The 22,705-nt window shown below is 32.1% G+C and overlaps 1 protein-coding gene across 5 annotated transcripts in view; it reads right to left on the bottom strand.

Annotated features, from left to right (window-relative positions):
• Window positions 1-566: 566 nt before the first annotated feature.
• The window catches only part of LOC111060117 (gastrula zinc finger protein XlCGF57.1), a 34,702-nt gene continuing 12,563 nt past the window's right edge, over window positions 567-22,705 (bottom strand). The window contains exons 1-3 of one of the 5 annotated variants that reach the window (XM_039441112.1): window positions 19,675-19,833; window positions 17,138-17,527; window positions 567-1,796 (exon numbers count right to left, since the gene is read on the bottom strand). In XM_039441112.1, the coding sequence (XP_039297046.1) occupies window positions 756-1,796; window positions 17,138-17,527; window positions 19,675-19,686 (1,443 nt within the window). In that variant the 5' untranslated portion in view covers window positions 19,687-19,833 and the 3' untranslated portion in view covers window positions 567-755. Of the gene's footprint in view, window positions 2,159-4,160; window positions 4,332-17,137; window positions 17,528-19,674; window positions 19,834-22,705 lie in introns of those variants that run through there. The other 4 variants (XM_039441110.1, XM_039441115.1, XM_039441114.1 and 1 more) reach the window with 4 other exon arrangements.

Here is a 22,705-nt window from a genome sequence, read left to right as displayed (position 1 = left end):
GTGAGTTGGCAGGGAATGGTGTCAGTGGATGTTTTTTACAAACTCAAAACTTATAGATTTAATACAACAAGCTATCAAGGATTCCCTGGCCCTACCCTCATCATCAATTTAATTGTTCAAAATCGAATTGAATACCCATTAGAATTTCGAGTAACTCATAATAATTGACACAAGATGTCTGACATAATATTATAAGAATAATTTTGAATCTACAATATCAGGCATAATAATAATTTCTCTGATTGTCATTACTCTGAGAGCAGTACGGAATTGGTTACATGATACTGGAATTTACCAGACCGAGGAGTTCATTGTAAATAGAATATAGGATAAACTACTGTCATCTTTTTATAATATATCTATAAGTATTATAAATTCTACCTAACCTTTAAAACTAACTGATACCAACCTTTATAACTGAAATTATTGAATAAATTTTTATACATGTTTTAGAAAAGAATATTATGATCACCCCGGCAACTTATTATTATAGTGGGATATCATTATAAGGATAATAAATGATTATAATAACTAACCTTTATAACTGTTATTACTAGATAATTTTTTATATATGCTTTAGAAAAGACTATAATGATCACACCCACACATCTTATTATAGTGGAATATCATAATTAGGACTAAGTTTAGTATTAGCAACTTTTGTATGAATAATATAATAATTATGTATATGTTATGTTATATTGATTCATATTCAATAGTGGTCACCAGCGGGCTGTGATTCATATTCACAGAAATTACCGCAAGAGGCATTTTTCTCCAGTGTGTGACTTTGAATGTCTGATAAGAGTTGATTTACGTATTGTTTTGTAGTCACACAAATTACAGCTGAAGGGTCTTTCTCCTGTATGTGTCATTAGATGAGTGATGAGACTTGATTTCCGTGTTGCTTTGTAGTCACACAAATCACAGCTGAAGGGTCTTTCTCCTGTGTGTGTCCTTAGATGAGTGATGAGATTCGATTTCATTGTTGCTTTGTAGTCACAATATCCACAGCTGAAGGGTCTTTCTCCTTTATGTAACATTAAATGTCTAATAAGATTTGATTTGTGTATTGCTTTGTAGTCACAAAAATCACAGCTGTAGGGTCTTTCTCCTGAGTGTGTCCTTAGATGATTGATGAGATCTGATTTCCGTGTTGCCTTGTAGTCACAATATTCACAGCTGAAGGGTCTTTCTCCTTTATGTAACTTTAAATGACTAATAAGATTTGATTTGTGTATTGCTTTGTAGTCACACAAATCACAGCTGAAGGGTCTTTCTCCTGTGTGTGTCCTTAGATGAGTGATGAGTTGTGATTTCCATTTTGTTTTGTAGTTACAGAATTTGCAAGCATGTTTTCCAGCTGTGTGTATTCTACAATGAAGATTCAATTCTCTAGTGCTGCTGAATGCTTCATCACACAACTGACACTTTGTTAATTCACTATCAATCACATTCTTCCTTGCATTTTCGATATGTAAGTCCACCTCATTGAAATTTTTTTCAGAATCTTTCATCATAAAGTTTCCAGGAGTAGCATCAACAGACCTATCAGAGCTTGAACCTTCTCGTTCCTCAAAGTATGGTATATACAGTCCAGATGATACACTTTCACTTTCATAATTCTCAGATACTCCATCAGAAGAAAAACCTTCAATTAGCATCAATGCATCTGAATGGTCTGTTTCAGAAGATTGTTGTTCCTCCTTAATTTCCCCAGTTTCAAATTTAATTTTTTCAACAACAGAGAGGTCAGAATTCAGTCTATCTGAGGAGAGAGAATAGATGCTTTCAATCTGCAGACAGGTGTCACTCTCTTGCTTTATTTCTCCACTTCTCACTTCAACTGCAAGTTCTTCTTCTTCTTCTTCAATCAGTTCCTCTGATTTGATCCGAATTATTTCAATGGGATGTTTGGAGTAATTGTGGTCCAAGTATACACTTTGATTATCCACATTGAGTTGGATGTGATACTTATCTTCAATGGTGTCTTGATGTTGATCTGGTTCATGGATTGGCCAATCACAGTTGTCCATGTCTGGTCCTTGATGTTGTGAATGAGGCATTGACCTTGAGTTGTCTTGACCTTGACCATCCAAGTAGTCTGGCTGCATCTGGATTGGACTGAATCCACTGTGGCTTCCACACTCTTCTCCCTGTAAACAAGTCAATGGCTGAGTTGGTCACATTTGGTTGAGTATTTTGACAAATAAGTTACCATTATTTCATGGCTTGAAACAGATTTGATAAATTTGAATTTAATGAATGAACTTTCAATGAATGGATTTGATAGAGTACTTGGATACATAATTTACAACTATTTCATGGTTTATAACAGATTTAGAGCCGGTTTCTTAGCTCGGGATTTAGCTAAGTTCTAGACTTTAACTGGCTTTAAACTCTGGAGTCAGAAAATTGGCTTTCTGAGTCAGAGGGTTAATGTAGTTGAGGACTTAAATAGACACTGGAGTTTAGAGATCATGTTAGACCCTGGAGTTTATAATTTTGCTTTCTGAGTGAAGGGCTTATAAGTCCAGGGCTTGAATTAGATTCTCGCCTCTTTCTGAGTCAAGGATTTATCAAAAATTGTTAAGTCCAGGACTTGAAAACGCCTGATATTAAACCTGCGACTGGGGTAGGGTTCAAATTCAAGTTCTAAACTTGACTGAGCTAACACAATAATTGTGTTAGAATTATTTAGTTATTGTTTTGGAGTAGATAAAAAGCCAAGGGTCCTAACACCGTCTAATAAAGAAGTTTTTCATTTCATTTCATTTCAAACAGATGTCATGGAATACCTAAATTATTTGGATTAGTCTATCTAAATTCATAATTTATAGTTTGCAAGTTCATTTTTGAATAAAATTGTATCATAATTATGTGCAAAAACTAACCTCATTTTACAACTGTGACATAACCTAAAAATGTTCAAGCGAAATAATACAAGGATTGCCTTGGAATTTATATTCCAATCTGAATGTTATTAATCAATGTCATTTCAACAAATTAATAATAATAATAACAATAATAAATTATTATTATTCCAGTTTTTTTTTCAAAACAAATCAAATTTTTATTCCAAAATCACTGGTTAGGATCAATGATCAATAATAGCATACCATAAAATGAAATGTTTATTCATGCACCTTTCAAAGGTTTTGCTTTGAATAGGCCTACAAAGAAATTGAAACATATTTTTACAAAATAGTTTTTAGAGCATGCTCATTTGAATTGTCCCGCTGTAATTAGCTGATTCCATTTTGCTATAGTGCCAACAATACAACAGCAAAATATTATGAATTTCCCTCATGTTTACTGCATTAAAGTCCTGGATTCAAATAAGTCCAGAACTTGATAGACTCCAGAGTTTAGAAGACAAAATCATGACTCAGAAAGTCAATTTAGACCCGAGAGCTTATTTTAGTCCTGGACTCTGTAAGTCAACATAACAATAGAAGCCCAACCAAACAGAGAGCTTTTTTCCAAGTGAGTCACTGGTATGATTGGTAGGTTATGGGTTCAAGACAAATCCAACTCTCTAAGCCTCCTTTTTTTCTGAGAAATCACAATATTAATAAAGATTACAGATATTAACTTAATTTTGACAAAATAATAAATAAGTATTCATTATTTTTATAAATTTATAAAATAGGAACTCAGGAAGTGGAAGTGCAAATTTTTAGTGAGAAAAATGAAGAACCCAAGACGTAACCTATAAACTTGAGTGTTGATAGGAAATGACATTGGGTAATACGGCAAAGCAGAACATCCGAAAGGATCTCTCTGCCAATAAAACCATAAGAGTAAATAATTATTTTTATGTTTCCTGGATAATGCAGATTGCATTTCAAAATACAAAAGTTTTTCCAGTGCAAAGCATGGATTATCGACCAGTCATAGATAGGCTATTTTGTTTCTGTTATTACTAGGCTAATGTAGCATAGTGCTTTAAATTCATTATAAATGAATAAGTAGACTTTAAGTAGACTTTAAGTAGACTATATTTCTAAAGAGAGTTAAAATAATATTATTTTTAACTCTCTCTTTTTTAATTATTTAACTCTCTTTAGAAATACATAATATTAATTATTGGATTTACAGGTTATGTTGACTTGGTTCTTGATTTATGCAACTATTAGTATATGAAGTGCGCTACTTACTTCTAAATCCATTACTGTTGAAATAATATAATTATTTCATTTGTAATTTTAAACACTGAAGGGCAATTGTATTTAAAATTTATCTAAATGGACAATACTAACCACCAACAAAATACTTTTTTCTATTTCCTATGGTTATGGGGGGGCCGGTGTATGTATGGATCTTAGACCAGTTATAGAATAGACACGGTCTATTGTATATTCATACTGAAGGCGATGAAGCCAAAATGTACTGTCATATCTCCAAATTGTGACGTCAGCATCAGATAGAAAACTTTCCTGTAGAGCTTTTTTACATTAATAAAACAAAATAAAACTTGTAGCACCCTTTATTCATTAAAAAACTTAAAATAGTTGAACAACTAGTTTCGGTTCTAAAATAAATAAATAAAATTTATTAACTGTTTACTAATTGATATAAAACTTACATATGTTTTAATTCATATGACTAATTATTTATGGTAAAAGTTATTAAATTTAAATTTAAATTTATATTTTAAAATTTTAATTTTATTTATTAATTTTCAATTTTATCAAAAATAGGATGAGGAGGTCAAATGCAAAACGGCTTAAGTCACTATGAAGTGAATTTTCAGTATGAAGTAAAAACCTGTAGTTTTCTACAAAGTGATGATATAAGGTTGTATATGCTTTAGTATGAAAAAGTGGAGTTCAAATATGAAATTGAAATACAAATTTGGGCTTGGGCTAATAATATAATTGAGAAAATTGATATTTTGTAATGGCAATAAGACGTTTTGCATGAAATCCGCATGAAATAAGCTCTTCTGCATGTAATATAGTAACTTAGTTTTGGTTTAAGGTCGACTGCAATGAAAAATGAGATCAATGTTATGAGTAGATCACTACTGAACCTTTATTAAAAATCAAAGTAGAAAATATAATATGGTATGAAAATTACTTTATTGTCAATAAAATTAAATTGCTTCATAGTCAAAATCAAAGTAAAACGTTATCTTTGTAATTCAATCCATGAACATTGAATGTGAGGAAGTACTTAATTGTAAATTAATGAAGTTGCTTAGTAATCAAAATCAAAGTAAAACATTTCGGTATGAGCAGTGAAGTGATAAGTACTTTCTTGACAATAAAATGAAGGATACAGAATATAAGAGTTTTTAGATGTGCATCTCACATAATTCGATGCCTAGACAGTCACATAATACTTCATCTCTTTCGTTTTCATCCCGGGTGGGCTCATGGTTGATCAACTGGTTGTACCACTCAAGTCTTGGGTCAGAAGTCTTCCAATCGTCTCCGAACATTTTCTTCAGTAGCTTGTTAACATCAGATTTCTTTTCTTCCGTCAATGCATGGTGTAGTGCTAGTTTTTCAAGTTGTAGTTGCCTTAGATTCCTATTTCCTTTCCTTCTCAATGATACAAAACATTCTCCCACATCAAACTTGTAGTTTTTCATGCCTCTTACAACTACAATCTTCTTGAAATTACATTTTCCAGTTTTTCTCTTCAACTCTTCAATCTCTTCATCAGTCTGGTAACGTATTTCAATTCTTTTCATGTCACTAATTGATTCGATGTCTTTGTAGTACTTGCTTAGTGCTTTCGTATCAAATAGTATCCAATCTTCTCCAAGTATCTTCACAACGCCTATTTCATTGTAAATGTCATAGTATTCTTGCTTTGTCAATATGACCGGTCTTTTTGAAGAAGTTTCTCAGCTCGCCCAAAGATGCGGTCTGCAGGCAGAAAAGAATGACCACGAACAGGGAAAAATAACAATATTTGTTTGATAGAAGTCATATTGGTCTCCAAAGAGTGAACTAGTGTTCTCAGTACGATGTTATTCTTGTTTTGAGCTATGCAACCATCACAAAATAGTCATAGTATGGAACATACTTTGATTTGTCCCGTAAGTAAGCAGCACGTGCTGCAAGTGTCACTTGCTGGAGACTTGAACCCAATGTTGAACTCATTAACAAAAATTCGCCGAAACATACTGCAGGTCACTTTCAATTCTTCATTCTGTTCATTATACATTCTACTTAATTTACTAATACTGAGTTCACTGCTAAGGTATAATCTTTTTGATTTTTTTCGGTTGTAATGTGACTCTGTTCCTTTAAGTTTCCTAATAAACTCCCTCACACTTTGTTTTTTCATAAAATTCTTATCTTTGGTAGAGTCTCCTCCTCTTGTTTCTTCAACTGCCAAGCCGAAATGAATTTGTTTTGCTATGTTTTTTATCCTAGTTTCCCCAACACCATTTATCACACGAAAAAACTTCAAACACACGGGAATCTTCTCACCTGCTTGCATTGGTAAGAAGTATTTTATTGAGTACTTGCAATCACTTCCACATTTCTTCTTCTTGTTTTGGTCGGCAGGCCTGTGCCTATGTTTTTGAACTGAAGTAGTATGAATTAAACTAGCAATAATGTTGTCTCTTTTTGTTAGGAATTTTGTAAAACTCATCTTTGAATGTTTTTATGTCATGAGGTCTTAGTTTCACACAGGAAAAACGATTATTGTCATGTTTGCAGGGCTTAAAAACTAGAGCCTTCTTGGGAGCTGCATACCTGGTTAATTGTTCCAACTTCCTTTTCCCTCCTGTAGTTAGTTTTTTCCGAGTTCCTTGATTAAATTCACCAACACTTACACTACCATCTGTGCTATCCATTCTCTTGAATCAATTCCTAACTCAATAATTAAACTGAATAATAATAGCACTAACAGCATGAACACCGACGAGTAAAGTAGTCAAACATAACCTCAAATGACAAATGTGTGTTCAGGAAAGTAACTGTCACGTGACCTATTGCAGCACTCCTATTGGTTGTTTGGGAATAAGATGTTTTGCATGAAGTTTTGCGATGGAAATAAGATGTTTTGCATTTAAAGGTAGTTTTCAACATACTATTACAGCGAGAAATAATTTTTTTTTGCATGAATTTGAAGTGAGAATCGGATTTGGCTTTGTCTGAGCAATCCATTGATGTGCATAACTCAATTTCGAATTTTTAGTGACTTAAGCCTGATTGCATGTTACCTCCTCGATTATTTAAGTCAAATTGGATTATATTTATTAAATTATTCCTATTCAATTTTGCAGTTTTATAGATATAAAATTCTTCTTTTACATTCAATTTATTACTTTCACTACCAATCTATATACGTAAAAGCGAAATGGCACTCACTCACTGACTGACTGACTGATTCACTCACTCACTCACTCAATCACTCACTCACTCACTCGCAGAACTAAAAATCTACTGGACCAAAAACGTTCAAATTTGGTAGGTATGTTCAGTTGGCCCTTTAGAGGCGCACTAAGAAATCTTTTGGCAATATTTTAACTCTAAGGGTTGTTTTTAAGGTTTTAAAGTTCGTCTTTTAGCACGTATATTCTTCTTCTCCCAATCTCTCAATTATAATTGAAATTTCCATATCATATGTTACTATAGAACTATAATCTAGATAGAGTACCTCTTCGAAACAGTTGTTAACTGGCAACTAAATTAATAATTTTGTCAAGTTGGCACCAAGTTGAAGATTTAAATGCATTTATCGCGGAAAAATTGATTGGGCACTGCTACTTCAATCTTGGGAATATTATATTACTAGCTGTCAGGCTTGCTTCGCTCCCCATATCTGTTTAGCCAGACATTTAGTCTGGACCCCCGACTGGATTGTCTTAACATATGATAAAAATGCCCAAATGAAAAATGCAGGCGAGCGAAGCGAGCCTGCTGATCTCATTCCTGGACGATCCAGTCGGGGGTCCAGGGGGCGGAGACCCCTGGCTAGACGGATATGGCAAGCGAAGCGAGCCTGACGGCTAGTGCTTAATATTTTCATATTAGAATTTAGATTGATATAATTATGATTATTCTCAATTAAATGTTCAGCAAACGCTGATTTTTGAGTAGTATTTTTTGAATTTAAAGCCTGAATATGTTGAACCTTTTTTGAAAACATCTATGTGTTTGACCAATGTAAAATTTTTCACAATTACTACATTCCAGTTTATAAACGCCTGATTTTTTAAATTGTTCTTGTTGTATTTTTTTATTAGAAATCTTCTTTATTAAATTAAAAACATTATTTGTTGTTTTGTATCCTAAATAAAATTGTTTTGCAAATGTCTTCCTATTTGCCTTATTGAGAATAGTGTTGTATGGAACACAAATATATTCCTTATTTTCTGAATTTCTATCATTTTGTGGATTAATTTGTCTATATTTTTGCTTATATATCATCTTATCAATAAATTTGGTATCATATCCATTTGTTACTGCAAAATGTTTTATAATTTTCACTTCTTTTTCATAATTTTCTTTTGATACAGGAATATTTATCAATCTATAAATCATTGATCTGAATGCTGCTGTTTTTTGCTGCCATTGATGGTTAGAGTCTTTTGGAATAAGAGTATTTGTATGCGTGGGTTTCCTGAAGATATTAAAATTATGTTTCTCATTTCTCTTACTTATTTCCAAGTCTAAAAAATTTATTTTCTCTTTTTGAACTTCCATAGTAAATTTTATAGAAGGTGAAATTGAGTTTAAATATTTTTCTAAATCTTCATGTGTTTCATCATTATTATTATTGTATAAGCATATTATATCATCAACATATCTATACCAATAAATGATATTTTCTCTCAAAGGATTATTATTATCATTCATAATTTTAGACTTTTCCAAATTGTTCATATATATATTAGCAAGGTATCCTGATAATGGTGATCCCATAGCTAAACCTTCCTTTTGCTTATAAATTTTGTCATTGATAGTGAAATAATTTTGATCTATGCATGTTTTTGCTAATGCTATTAAATCATCTATTTCATTACTGTTCACATAATTTTCAATCAAGTTTTATGAAAATTATAATGTAACAAATTCTTACCAACTAGTTCAAAAAATCAAGGGAATAACTAATCCAAGTCACGCAATTTTTCTATCATTTGATGTAGTCAACATGTATACTTCTATCCCAACTAATGAAACTATTAACATTTTAAAGCAAAACTTGATTGAAAATGATGTGAACAGTAATGAAATAGATAATTTAATAGCATTAGCAAAAACATGCATAGATCAAAATTTTTTCACTATCAATGACAAAATTTATAAGCAAAAGGAAGGTTTAGCTATGGGATCACCATAATTTTAATATCTTCAGGAAACCCACACATACAAATACTCTTATTCCAAAAGACTCTAACCATCCATGGCAGCAAAAAACAGCAGCATTCAGATCAATGATTTATAGATTGATAAATATTCCTGTGTCAAAAGAAAATTATAAAACATTTTGCAGTAACAAATGGATATGATACCAAATTTATTGATAAGATGATATATAAGCAAAAATATAAACAAATTAATCCACAAAATGATAGAAATTCAGAAAATAAGGAATATATTTGTGTTCCATACAACACTATTCTCAATAAGGCAAATAGGAAGACATTTGCAAAACAATTTTATTTAGGATACAAAACAACAAATAATGTTTTTAATTTAATAAAGAAGATTTCTAATAAAAAAATACAACAAGAACAATTTAAAAAATCAGGCGTTTATAAACTGGAATGTAGTAATTGTGAAAAATTTTACATTGGTCAAACACGTAGATGTTTTCAAAAAAGGTTCAATGAACATATTCAGGCTTTAAATTCAAAAAATACTACTTAAAAATCAGCGTTTGCTGAACATTTAATTGAGAATAATCATAATTATATCAATATAAATTCTAATATGAAAATATTAAGCATTGGTAGTGAAAGTAATAAATTGAATGTAAAAGAAGAATTTTATATCTATAAAACTGCAAAATTGAATAGGAATAATTTAATAAATATAATCCAATTTGACTTAAATAATCCTATTTTTGATAAAATTAAAAATGAATAAATAAAATTAAAATTTTAAAATATAAATTTAAATTTAAATTTAATAACTTTTACCATAAATAATTAGTCATATGAATTTAAACATATGTCAGTTTTATATCAATTAGTAAACAGTTAATGAATTTTATTTATTTATTTTAGAACCTGAAGATGGTTTTAGAACCGAAACTAGTTGTTCAACTATTTAAGTTTTTTAATGAATAAAGGGTGCTACAAGTTTTATTTTGTTTTATTAATTTAAAAGCAGCCCATTTCAATAAGTCTTTTTTACATTGTTTTCATAGCAGATTGTGTCTATTTCAGCGGGAGCAAAGCTGGAGTTTACCATTTTAATAAAGAATAATTTACATCCTTATGAAATACACAATCTAAATTTTTCTATCCTATGATGACGTCTCGATTTGGAGATATGGCAGTGAATGTTTGCTTCAGAGGCTAGACTTTCCACCGTGTCTATTCTATAACTGGTCTAAGGTATGGATGAATAACTCTCGATATTTTTATCTTGATTATGATATATCAATATTTTTATCTCGATTAGGTTGGTCTTCCAATTCATATAATATAATTTTAATAAACATAGTTTTTTGATAGTAAAACAGCATTGTCATTCCTCTGCCTTGCCACTGAATTCTACAGAAGATAGCTGATACCAGTATTTCAGATGTAATATTAACATATAAGAACATATAAGATGTTTATTCTTCTTTAAAAATAATCATACATATTATTCAATGATTAAATAATAAATTTTCATGATTGAAATTGAATATTTTTTTAATCAATTATATTCATATGTTGTTGAAAAATGATGAGGAAAAAATGTGGAGCTACAAAAGAAAGTGGTATCTGCTTTGTTGAATGATAGACAAGGATAGCAACACCAATGTTTATCAAATACTGCCATTATAACGTGGACCTCACTATAGTGTCTGTTGCAAGGTTTACATCAAGATATGTACAGCCCGTCAGGAATAGCATGAGCTCTAAGTTCAAGATGCGCCGTAGCCTGAGAGAGAATTTTAGTGGTGGGGGAAGCATTTGACTCAGTCTCAACTTGACCTCCGTACGGTGCACATCGCTCCGGTTTGCATAGGCCTAATAGCATAAGCAGCCGTCTCAACAACAAGCTCCAGCCACCTCCCCTCTCTTAGTTTCGAGCGGCCTCCCCACCCTCACTCCATTATCTCTCCTCTCACGCATCTCACAGCTCATGCTATTCCTGCCTACTAGTATCAGGATTCCTTTAATATAGACTGTAGTATTTTATAAATAAGCACAAAGCAATATTTTACTGTATACGAGCACTTTATTTATAATTATGTTGTCCAGTCATTCTGCAGAACACATACATTCACCACACCAGTGCCATCATCATCTGACAGTGTTACCAACTTCTCAATACAACATCTCCCTCCTTAAAGGGTATCACAAAATGATACAAACATATAAACTTAATTCTACACATTACAAAGTTCAATTTTCAAACATATAGCCTAATCCTGAATGAGAATAAATTTCACAAATCCAATCGCTCTCTATTCCTAATTATTCTACCATATCTTGATCTCCTTGAACCAATATTTTGATTATTATCATTTATATGTTGATAATTTCCAAAATTTTCTACACCTTCATAATCTTCCCTCCCTTCCAACTGTAAGTCATCATAGTTCTTAATGTAAAAATTATGCTTATTCATGACATTTCCTATCCATATATCAAAAGAATTCCTGCGAACAATATTCCCATTTTCATTTCTAACAATATAAGACCTAGGTGCCCAATGTTTCTCAAGTATCATAGCAGGTTCCCATTGGTTCCCGTTCCGTATAGTCACCCTATCATTTGTCTGAAAGGATTGTCTATCCCTTGCATTCTTGTCATAATATTGTTTTTGCTTACTTTGAACCTCAATCAATTTACTTTTAATATTTGTTTGTACATTTGGAATAAGCAAGTTTTCAGAAATTGGGAGTTTAGTGCAAAGTCGTCTCGAAAACAAGATTTGTGCTGGTGACACATGCAAATTATAAACTGGCAAATTTCGAAATTCCAGTTGTGCTAATTGCAAATCTGTACCTCCTTCCATACATTTGTGAAAAATTTTGCTCAGCATCTGACATACTCCTGGATGCATATGACATAGGCTGACCATCAACCATTAAACAACAACCTATTCCACTTTTTGAACTATCACACTGAATAGAGATTTCTTTTGTTTCATCAAAATTAGCTAAAACTGAAGTTTTTCCTATCAGACTTTTTAACTTATTCAATACATTTGTGTGACAATCCAGCCATTGAAATTTAACATCTTTTTTAAGCAATTCTCGAAGTGGTGCAGTTATAGATGCCATATCTGGAATAAATGCCCTCAAATAATTGAAAAGACCCATTAATCGTTGTAATTCAGTCTTATCTTTGGGATTTTCCAGTACCAACAATGCCTTAACCCTTTCTGGACCTGGAGTGACTCCTTTTAGCAGTAAAAACATGACCAAAGAATTTGACTCCATCTACTTTATACTGGAGCTTGTCTGAATTAAATTTTATGTTCAACTTTAAAGCCCTGTCTACAATTTGCTTCATTATTTTATCATGTTCTTCTTCAGTTTCAGTAGCAACAAGTATATCATTAATGTATATTACAATATTAGGAATATCCCCAAAATTTTGTGAGTTTGCTTTCTGAAATATTTCTGCTGAATTAATCAAACCAAATGGTAAACGATTAAACTTATACAATCCAAATTCTGTATTGAAAGTGCAATACTCACTAGAAGCATAATCTAATGGTATGTGATAGAATCCTTCCCTCATATCCAAAACACTAAAGCATTTTTTGTTAGATAATTTACTACAAATGTCATCATAGGTGGGAATTATGTAATGTTCACGCTTTACAGCTTTGTTTAAATCAACTGGATCCAAACATAGTCTAAGAGATTTGTCACTTTTTTCAATTACAACAAGATTACTCACCCAGTTTTTAGGTTGATCCACTTTAGAAATAATCTGCTCTTTTTCTAATTGCTCCAATTTGCTTCTCAATCTATCTTTTATAGCAAACGGTATTCTCCTAGGTGGTTTCACTACCGGTGTTACATCATCTTTTAGTTCAATATGACAGAATTATTCACATTTGCCAGTTCCAGAAAAAACCTGTTTGTTTTCATTTATAAACCTCTCTTTACTATTATTACCCTGACCTGTTTCAAGTGCCTCAATACTTTTCAAATACCCTAGTTTCATTGCTGCCTGTAAACCAAGAATTGGCTGTATATTTTCTTTCAACTGTGAACTATCAATTACAACAAAAGGTAAGGTTATATTTTCTCCAGTTTTCCTAGAGCAATCTAAATTGACTATTCCCACGGGTTTAATTTGAAATCCCCCATAAGCTTTAAGAGTAACTTCTGTTTTTGATAACTGCTTTGTTCCTGTAAAACCTGATAGTATAGAAAGTGGTATTGTATTAATCTCAGCACCAGTATCTATTTTGAACACAATATTCTGACCTTGAATCGAAATTTCTTCTATCCATTCCTTGTAGCTACCATTATTGTTTGTCACCAAAGTGCCAATCACAAAAGTGTTACTATCTAGCCGTACATTAATAGAATCATTGCCATTGTTAGCTGTCTTATTAGTGTCTTTTAATAAAGTGTTGACTCTTCCTTGGTTGGTACAACAACTGGCAAAGTGATTGAATTTCTGGCAAATGTAGCATTTTTTTCCAAATGCTGGGCATTGTCTCTGAGGATGAACATGAGAACACTTTCGGCAAACATATTTTCGGTCACCAGTTATCTGTTGCTGTCCTTGAATACTCTCACTATCAGTCTTTGTAGTACAATCGAAGAAAGGTTTACTGCCTACCTGATGTCTGTTACTTGTCAATGGAATACTTGTCTTTACAATGCATACACTCTGATTTAATTTACTTGCAATGTCCTCAACCCTGTTTTTACCAAGCTCCGCTGCCCTACAAAAGTCTATTGCATTATCCAAAGTTAAGTCCTGAACACGAAGTAAGCGTTCCTGTAATACCTTATCAAAGACTCCTAGAACAATTCTGTCACGAATTAAACTGTTTGGTCCTTGTATTCACAAGACTTTACAAATTTTTCCAAGTCTGTCAAAAAATTATTAAATGGTTCATTTTCCTGTTGAGATCTAGAATTGAAATGAAAACGTTCCATAACAATGTTCTTTTTTTGATCAGCATATTCTTGAAACTGCTTGATAACTTTGTCATAATCAGATTTACCTGTATCATCCAGATTAAATGTATTGTAAAGTTCAACTGCATCTTCCCCTATTACATTTGAAAGAATAGCAGTTTTTATTTTGGTGTCCTTCTTTTCATGTCCAGCAGCTAATAAATAAATCTCAAAATTTTGTTTGAATTTTCGAAAATTTTCAGCTAAATTACCATCTAACCTCAATGGGCCAGGAACCTTGGCATTATCCATTACATACTCCCAGATTCACTTTCACAAAAGATAACCACTTAGATATCACAATAATTTCTGTCAACTTTTAATTTTGTCATTATTTCCGACTGCGCCATGTAGTATTTTATAAATAAGCACAAAGCAATATTTTACTGTATAAGAGCACTTTATTTTATAATTATAATTATGTTGTCCAGTCATTCTGCAGAACACATACACGCACCACACCAGTGCCATCATCATCTGACAGTGTTACCAACTTCTCAATACAACAACAACATCATTGCTCCCCATTTGAAGAGTGCTCACAGTATGATGTTACAAATTACAATATAAATGGTCAAATAGCTTTTTTGATTTAGGATATATAAACACAAAACATAACACATCAATTAATTTTTATATATTTTTTCTTCTCTAATTATTATTATTGTACAAGTGATAGTAGTAGGTTTCAAAATTTATGAGAAAGAGAGAAAGAATCATCTAATATTAACAAACAAATATTGGGGCACAGAGCTTTGCTAATTATTTATTTATAAACTATTGATAAAAAGAACACAATTTTTTAAAATAATTGCAGAAGGACTAACAGGCACAGCCCAAAACTGTTTCTTCCCCAAATTTTGATTTATACACTGTGAATAGTCCAGAAAGTAGATTATGTTTCATACACTTGAATTCAGGTTCAATTTTTAGTCCAAACATTGAAAAACAAAAAAGTTCTAATTTGGATTATTATTTACAAACCAAATTGAATAACAAATTAACACTCACAAATCACTTAAAATTGTCAAATAATTATTAACTTTGAAAATTATGATATACTCTAGTTTAGAATGATTATCATGTCATGTCAACAAATCAGATTATTTTGATCAAGTAAATAAAAAAATTATATAATATTTCTTGCTAATAGATAAAACAGCTGTAAATAGTTATTTTTCTCTCCCACACACACATCTTCTCTTTTGACAGTGGATGGAATTATTATCCATTTTTTCAAGGATGAATAATTATTATCATTTTCATGTCCTTCAGCAATTTTCCCGGGGATGAGACCTAGTGCAATCGAATTTTTATATCATAAACCTACTATGTTCCAAATTTTGTGAAAATCGTTAGAGTTGTTTTCAAGAACCGTTGAACACAAATAACCAGATATAAATAAATAAAAATAAGCAGATATTAAAATACAGAAATTCCTTGCTTAATTGACCTAGTGAAGTGGGGTCTAAGATTCAAGTCGATGGTTTAATATATCTATGAGTATTATATTCTACCTAACCTTTATAACTAACTAATTACTAACCTTTATAACTGAAATTATTGAATACATTTTTATACATGTTTTAGAAAAGAATATAATGATTACACCCACACATCTTATTATAGTGGGATATCATAATTAGGACTAAGTTTAGTATTAGCAACTTTTGTATGAATAATATAATAATTATGTATATGTTATATTGATTCATATTCACAGAAATTACCGCAAGAGGCATTTTTGTCCAGTGTGTGACTTTGAATGTCTGATAAGGATTGATTTACGAGTTGTTTTGTAGTCACACAAATTACAGCTGAAGGGTCTTTCTCCTGTGTGTGTCATTAGATGACGGATGAGAGTTGATTTCCGTGTTGCTTTGTAGTCACACAGATCACAGCTGAAGGGTCTTTCTCCTGTGTGTGACATTAGATGATGGATGAGAGTTGATTTCTGTGTTGCTTTGTAGTCACAATATTCACAACTGAAGGGTCTTTCTCCTGTGTGTGACCTTATATGGCTGATAAGCATAGATTTGTGTATTGCTTTGTAGTCACACAAATCACAGCTGAAGGGTCTTTCTCCTGTGTGTGACTTCAAATGTCTAATAAGATTTGATTTGTGTGTTGCTTTGTAGTCACACAAATCACAGCTGAAGGGTCTATCTCCTTTATGTAACTTTAAATGTCTAATAAGATTTGATTTCTGTGTTGCTTTGTAGTCACACGAATCACAGCTGAAGGGTCTTTCTCCTTTATGTAACTTTAAATGACTTATAAGATTTGATTTCTTTGTTGCTTTGTAGTCACACAAATCACAGCTAAAGGGTCTTTCTGCTGTGTGTGTCCTTAGATGAATGATGAGTTGTGATTTCCTTTTTGTTTTGTAGTTACAGAATTTGCAAGCATGTTTTCCAGCTGTGTGTATTCTACAATGAAGATTCAATTCTCTAGTGCTGCTGAATGCTTCATCACACAACTGACACTTTGTTAATTCACTATCAATCACATTCTTCCTTGCATTTTCGATATGTAAGTCTACCTCATTGCAATTTTTTTCAGAATCTTTCATCATAAAGTTTCCAGGAGTTGCATCAACAGACCTATCAGAGCTTGAACCTTCTCGTTCCTCATAATATGGTATACACAGTCCAGATGACACATTCTCACTTTCATAATTCTCAGATACTTGATCACAAGAAAAACCTTCAATTTGCATCAATGCATCTGAATGGTCTGTTTCAAAAGATTGTTGTTCCTCCTTAATTTCCCCAGTTTCAAATTTAATTTTTTCAACAACAGAGAGGTCAGAATTCAGTCTATCTGAGGAGAGAGAATAGATCCTTTCAATCTGCAGACAGGTGTCACTCTCTTGCTTTATTTCTCCACTTCTCACTCCAATATCTACTCCACATTGTTGTTGTTCTTCTTCTTCTTTTTCTTCCTCATCTTCTTCAATTAGTTCCTCTGGTTTGATCCAAATTATTTCAATGGGATGTTTGGAGTAATTGTGGTCCAAGTATACACTGTGATTATCCACATTGAGTTGGATGTGATACTTATCTTCAATGGTGTCTTGATGTTGATCTGGTTCATGGATTGGCCAATTACAGTTGTCCATGTCTGGTCCTTGATGTTGTGAATGGGGCATTGACCTTGAGTTGTCTTGACCTTGACCATCCAAGTAGTCTGGCTGCATCTGGATTGGACTGGATCCACTGTGGCTTCCACACTCTTCTCCCTGTAAACAAATTAGTGGCTATGTTAGTCACATTTGGTGGAGTATTTGGAAAAATGAGTAGCTACTATTTCATGGCTCACAACAGATTTGATGATCTTGAATTTTATGAATGAAATTTTAATGAATGGATTTGATAGAGTACTTGGATACATAATTCACAACTATTTCATGGTACTGGACTGGACTGATGAGCTACTATTTCATAGTTGATAACATTATTTAATGAATGGACTTTGTTTTAAGGAAGAATGAAAACAGAATGCCAAAAATAGTGTTCAAAGAAAAACTTCACTAGGGATGTAAAAGTGGCAGACTGAGAATACGATGGGAAATTGAGATCAGAGATTATTTCTAGAGATTAGAGAAGATTTATAGAAGATGGCGATGTTTGGAGGAATGTTGTGGAGGAGGCCAAAGCACACAATCAGCTGTGATGCTAGAGAAAATGAATGAAATTTTAATGAATGGATTTGGTGGAGTATTTAGACATTTATAAGTTACAACAGCTATTTCATGACATATGACAGTCTTAATAAACTTGGAAATGAATTGATTAATGGAGTATTTGGACACATGTAAAACAATTATTTCATGGTTTAGAAGAGTTATTTTTTCATAGTTTTAGATCAGAAACACAACAAGAAAAACAGGATAAAATGAAATTTTGTTTGAAATAAAATTTGGGATGAAATGGAATCTACATTGAAATGTACAATTGTCACCCTCTAAGGGTGTTTCTCTGAAGTAGGGTGTAGCCTACATTTGTCAAGTTAATTTGAATTCCAGTTTTTTTAAGGTTGATTTACAATTTTTCATACTTAATGTGAAGGCTACTCTTAAAATCAAGTTCACTTGAAGTTTCAATAGCCTCAAAAGTATACAATTAAATTAAAAAAACTACAAAGTTTTCTTCTTACCTATGATAGGTACTTTTCTATTTGGTTGTTTGTACATTCTACATTGTCTGACAACTATAATTTTCATATAATTTTCTCATTTAGGTCGGATTATACAAGATTCAAGATGAATGCAATGGTTTACACATCATCACTGATAACATATCATCCTATAAACTGATTAACTTGCAATTTAACATCAATAACCTTCAAATTTACCAATGATAATTGAAGGCCTTCTTTGTTTTGATTAATAAATCAAATTTTATAGAATAATTGGAATATTTTTATTAAATTTGTTACTTAAAGTTGAGGCAAGTATAGAAGCCCAAACAAACAGAGCTTTCTCCAAATGAGTCAGTGGCATAATTTTGATAGGTTATGGGTTCGAGATCAAATTCTATTTTTTTATGCTGAGAATTTTCAAAATTAATAGATAAGCAGGATTCGGTGTAAGTGCACGTCCAGTGCCAACATACCTGTCATCAAATTTTTGGTTGGGATCGATTTAGTATGTTATTTTGAGCACAAAATCACAAAAATTTAATGGCGGTCACTATTGTTTTTAAAATAAACTAAGTTCAAAGTAGCACAATTTTACATGCATTTAACCTATGAGTAGCAGCCATTTTGATTATTGAAATCATCAAAATATTATATTTCTAATCGGAGTTTTTCTAATCCAAAGCTTTTCCTAACCTAAGCTTTCCTAACCTAAAGCTTTTCCTAACCTTAGCTACTTATTGTTGCTACATATAGGTTAAATTCATGTAAAGTTGTGCTACTATCAACTTAGTTTATTTTAAAAACAATAGTGACCACCGTTTAATTTTTGTGATTTTGTGCTCAAAATAACATATTAAATTGATCCCAACAAAAAATTTGATAACAGGTATGTTGGCACTGGACGTGCACTTTAGCCCAGGATTCATTCAATTTTGACAGAATAATTAAAAATTCATTAATATTCTGATGCTCCCTGGTCATAATGAGATTGCATTTCAAAATTTTATCCAGTGCAAAGCATGGTCAATATTTGCCAGTCATAAATAATTATTGTGCTGTTATTAGTAGGCTACTTTAGAATAGTTCTATCAATACATCATAAGCCAAAAAAAAATCATAAAAATATTTGAACTAACTTTATTTTAAAAGATGATAGAGATTGATTGGTTTTACAGGTTATGTTAGTGGGACTTGGTTCTTGAATTTCATGCAACTTTTAATATAATTATGAAGTGGGCAACTTACTTCTAAATCCATTGCAGTTGAAATGATATTATTATTTCATTTTTAATTTTATATACCTACTAAAGGACAATAGTATTCAAAATCTATCTAAATGAACAAAATACCAGCAAAATACTTTTTCCGAGTGATACAGCACCACCGTATACATACAGTATGGAAACTTGGCTAGACCCTGACGCCAAAATCCGCCATCTTGTTAGGAAGCGCCGCATTGTAATAGTATTGATGGTAGGTTCGGATCACTTCAATGATCCGGATCAATTGATCTCATTCACTGCCACGAGCCAATCAGAATACCAGGATTGGAACTTCCCAAGGTCACATGACGTGTTTAGTATTGGCGTCATGTAAAAAGCATTGGTTAGATAGGCGTTTGATTACAAGTTTCCTTTCTGTATATATTCTGTCACAGCACAGCATCAAACATTGATATATCGATAATTTTCCTCTGATCTATCATAAGAATATAATCGCTTATTGGTCGATATCGATATGTTCCGATTCTTGTCATTTGAAATGCCATTAATGCTTTCCATTTAAACAATGCTGACTGTTAGTTGTTAATCTTCCTGTAGTGTTATTGTTTTTGGAGGGAGTTTTTCTCCCAAGTAGTATGTTAGTTAGGCAAACCAATACCTTTACCAGGAGTTTTCCCTATATTAACATTCCATTTATCACCTGGTTGCAATCCAGTGTGATATGCTTGGCAGTCTCTTCAGACTGATTAGTACTCGTGACCTACGTGAGTTCCACTCCTGGCCTTCTTTTAGGTCCTTCCGCTGAGGAAGGGGCAGCCAAGTTGTCTCTAGAGCGCCCGGCCACGCTTGACTTAGCCTCTTGACCCACATTTGTGCCTGGAGTTTCTCCCATCTCTGGTTTCTTGGGTTTATCTTTTTGCCCCTCCAAAATTCTGCAGGGTCAAAATCGTCACCTCTCCCAAGAAGTTTTACCTAAATGGCCGCCCTTCTTTGAAAAGTGGTGAGTTTTGGCCTCTTCAACCACAAAATTGTGACCTACGTGAGTTTCACTCCTGGCCTTCTTTGTAGGTCCTTCTGCTGAGACAGGGGGTGCCAAACTGCTTCTAGGGCACCCGGCCACCCTCGACTTGACCCACATTTGTGCCTGGAGTTTCACCCATCTCTGGTCTCTTGGGTTTATTTTTATATTGTATGTCTTATTCCACAGAAGCGTTATTTTTCCTTTATTAAGCAGTTCATTGTTAACTTTTTGAGAGCAAAAATAATGAAATAGGTTGAATATTAAGAAAGAAAAGAATTTTTTTATTTGTGACTGCAGTAGTTTTAGTATTGTCAACTTTTCACAAGCATGGGAATAACTTTGGGCCAGATTCAAGAGAAGCTTATTATTTATTTATTTTATTTATTCAAGACAAATATAAACTGTCATGAAATGATTGGAATGAAAAAACAGGCTCATATTCCAATCTCATATTTTTCACAATAAAAGTAGGTAAATAAAATAAATTATGATGATTCAATAACACAGGATTATTAAAGATGTAATGATAGCAATATACCAGGTATTCTGATAACATTTCAAATCAGTGTGGGAGTTTCAGAAATGATGCAAAGAAATCTATGAAGAAACATTATATCAATATTGTATTATAATTATGACCATATGATAAGCAAACAGTAAAATATGCTAAATAATAATTATTTTATAATTATAAATTATATAAACATATACACATATATTAACACATAAAATTATTTTATAATTGTGAATTGAACTATTATTAAATTTATTTGAAATGGGAAGATTTCAAAATTAATTACAATTCAGCTGATAGCAATATCATATTTTTCAAAATAAAAGTAGGTACCTAAAATAAATTATGTCATCTCATGATGATAACACAGAATTATTAATCATTATTGTAAAGCTGTGTTTACACAAAATTCATTAAAAAAATGTTTATTTTTTCGTACTTATGGATTCTATTAGATTATAGTATTATACTATTAGATTCTATTAGTATTATATGCTGCTACTTACACTAAATTTATATTATACATTATACATAAAATGTATGATACGCTTACCTACAATATATACCGTGAACAAATTATGATAAATATACTATATTTATTATATGCTGATGCTCAACACCATCTATATCCATAAATTACATCATACATAGAATATGTGATAGGCCCACCTACATATACCGTATACCTTTTCTGGTCTTTGTAGGGAAACATTCACAATTTCTGCATCAGATATTATTTATTCTTTTTTGAATAAGGATTAATTTGTTCTTCAACTATGTTTTTTATTTTAGATGCTATAAAGTAGGCCGAAATTTTCAATGAACATAGAAACTATCACAGTACGGTATAACTTCGGAATCTAACCAAATTTGTTGTTTTATTTTTGGTCAAATAAACTGATCAATATAAAGAAGTATTGGAAATGTATGTAAAACAAAAAGATTTCTTCAAATTAATTAACAGAATAAAAATGTTTGACTTACCTGTGAAATGGTATTTCTTTTCCTTTAACATCCCATTCTTGCATCCAAATGCAACACAATACATCACCATTTTTCGGTCGTATTTTTATTCAATTCTACGTATTTCACGACAAATACTCACAATATTTAAGAGAAAAGGTTGTGATCTAATACTAATAGCCCTAATACTCATTCAAATCCGTTTTTTTTTAACTTAAAGAAAAATCGTACTCAAGAGCAGCAATAGCCTGCTTGAATGTATGAGTACAAGAGAGAAGGGAATCCCACACGGTATGCCTGTCTCACTCACTCCGCCTTACACACTTTTGGTTCTAGCTAAGCATTGGACAGCCCGTTCCAGTTAGTTTAGAGTTCACTGGATACAGCACCACCTTATACATATAGTATGGAAACTTGGCTAGACCCTGACGCCAAATCCGCCATCTTGTTAGGAAGCGCCGCATTGTAATAGTATTGATGGTAGGTTCGGATCACTTCAATGATCCGGATCAATTGATCTCATTCACTGCCACGAGCCAATCAGAATACCAGGAT

This window comes from Nilaparvata lugens, chromosome 14 (assembly GCF_014356525.2).
Source record: "Nilaparvata lugens isolate BPH chromosome 14, ASM1435652v1, whole genome shotgun sequence".
NCBI classification, from domain to species: domain Eukaryota; kingdom Metazoa; phylum Arthropoda; class Insecta; order Hemiptera; family Delphacidae; genus Nilaparvata; species Nilaparvata lugens.
This window is presented reverse-complemented; position numbering and strand designations above follow the sequence as displayed.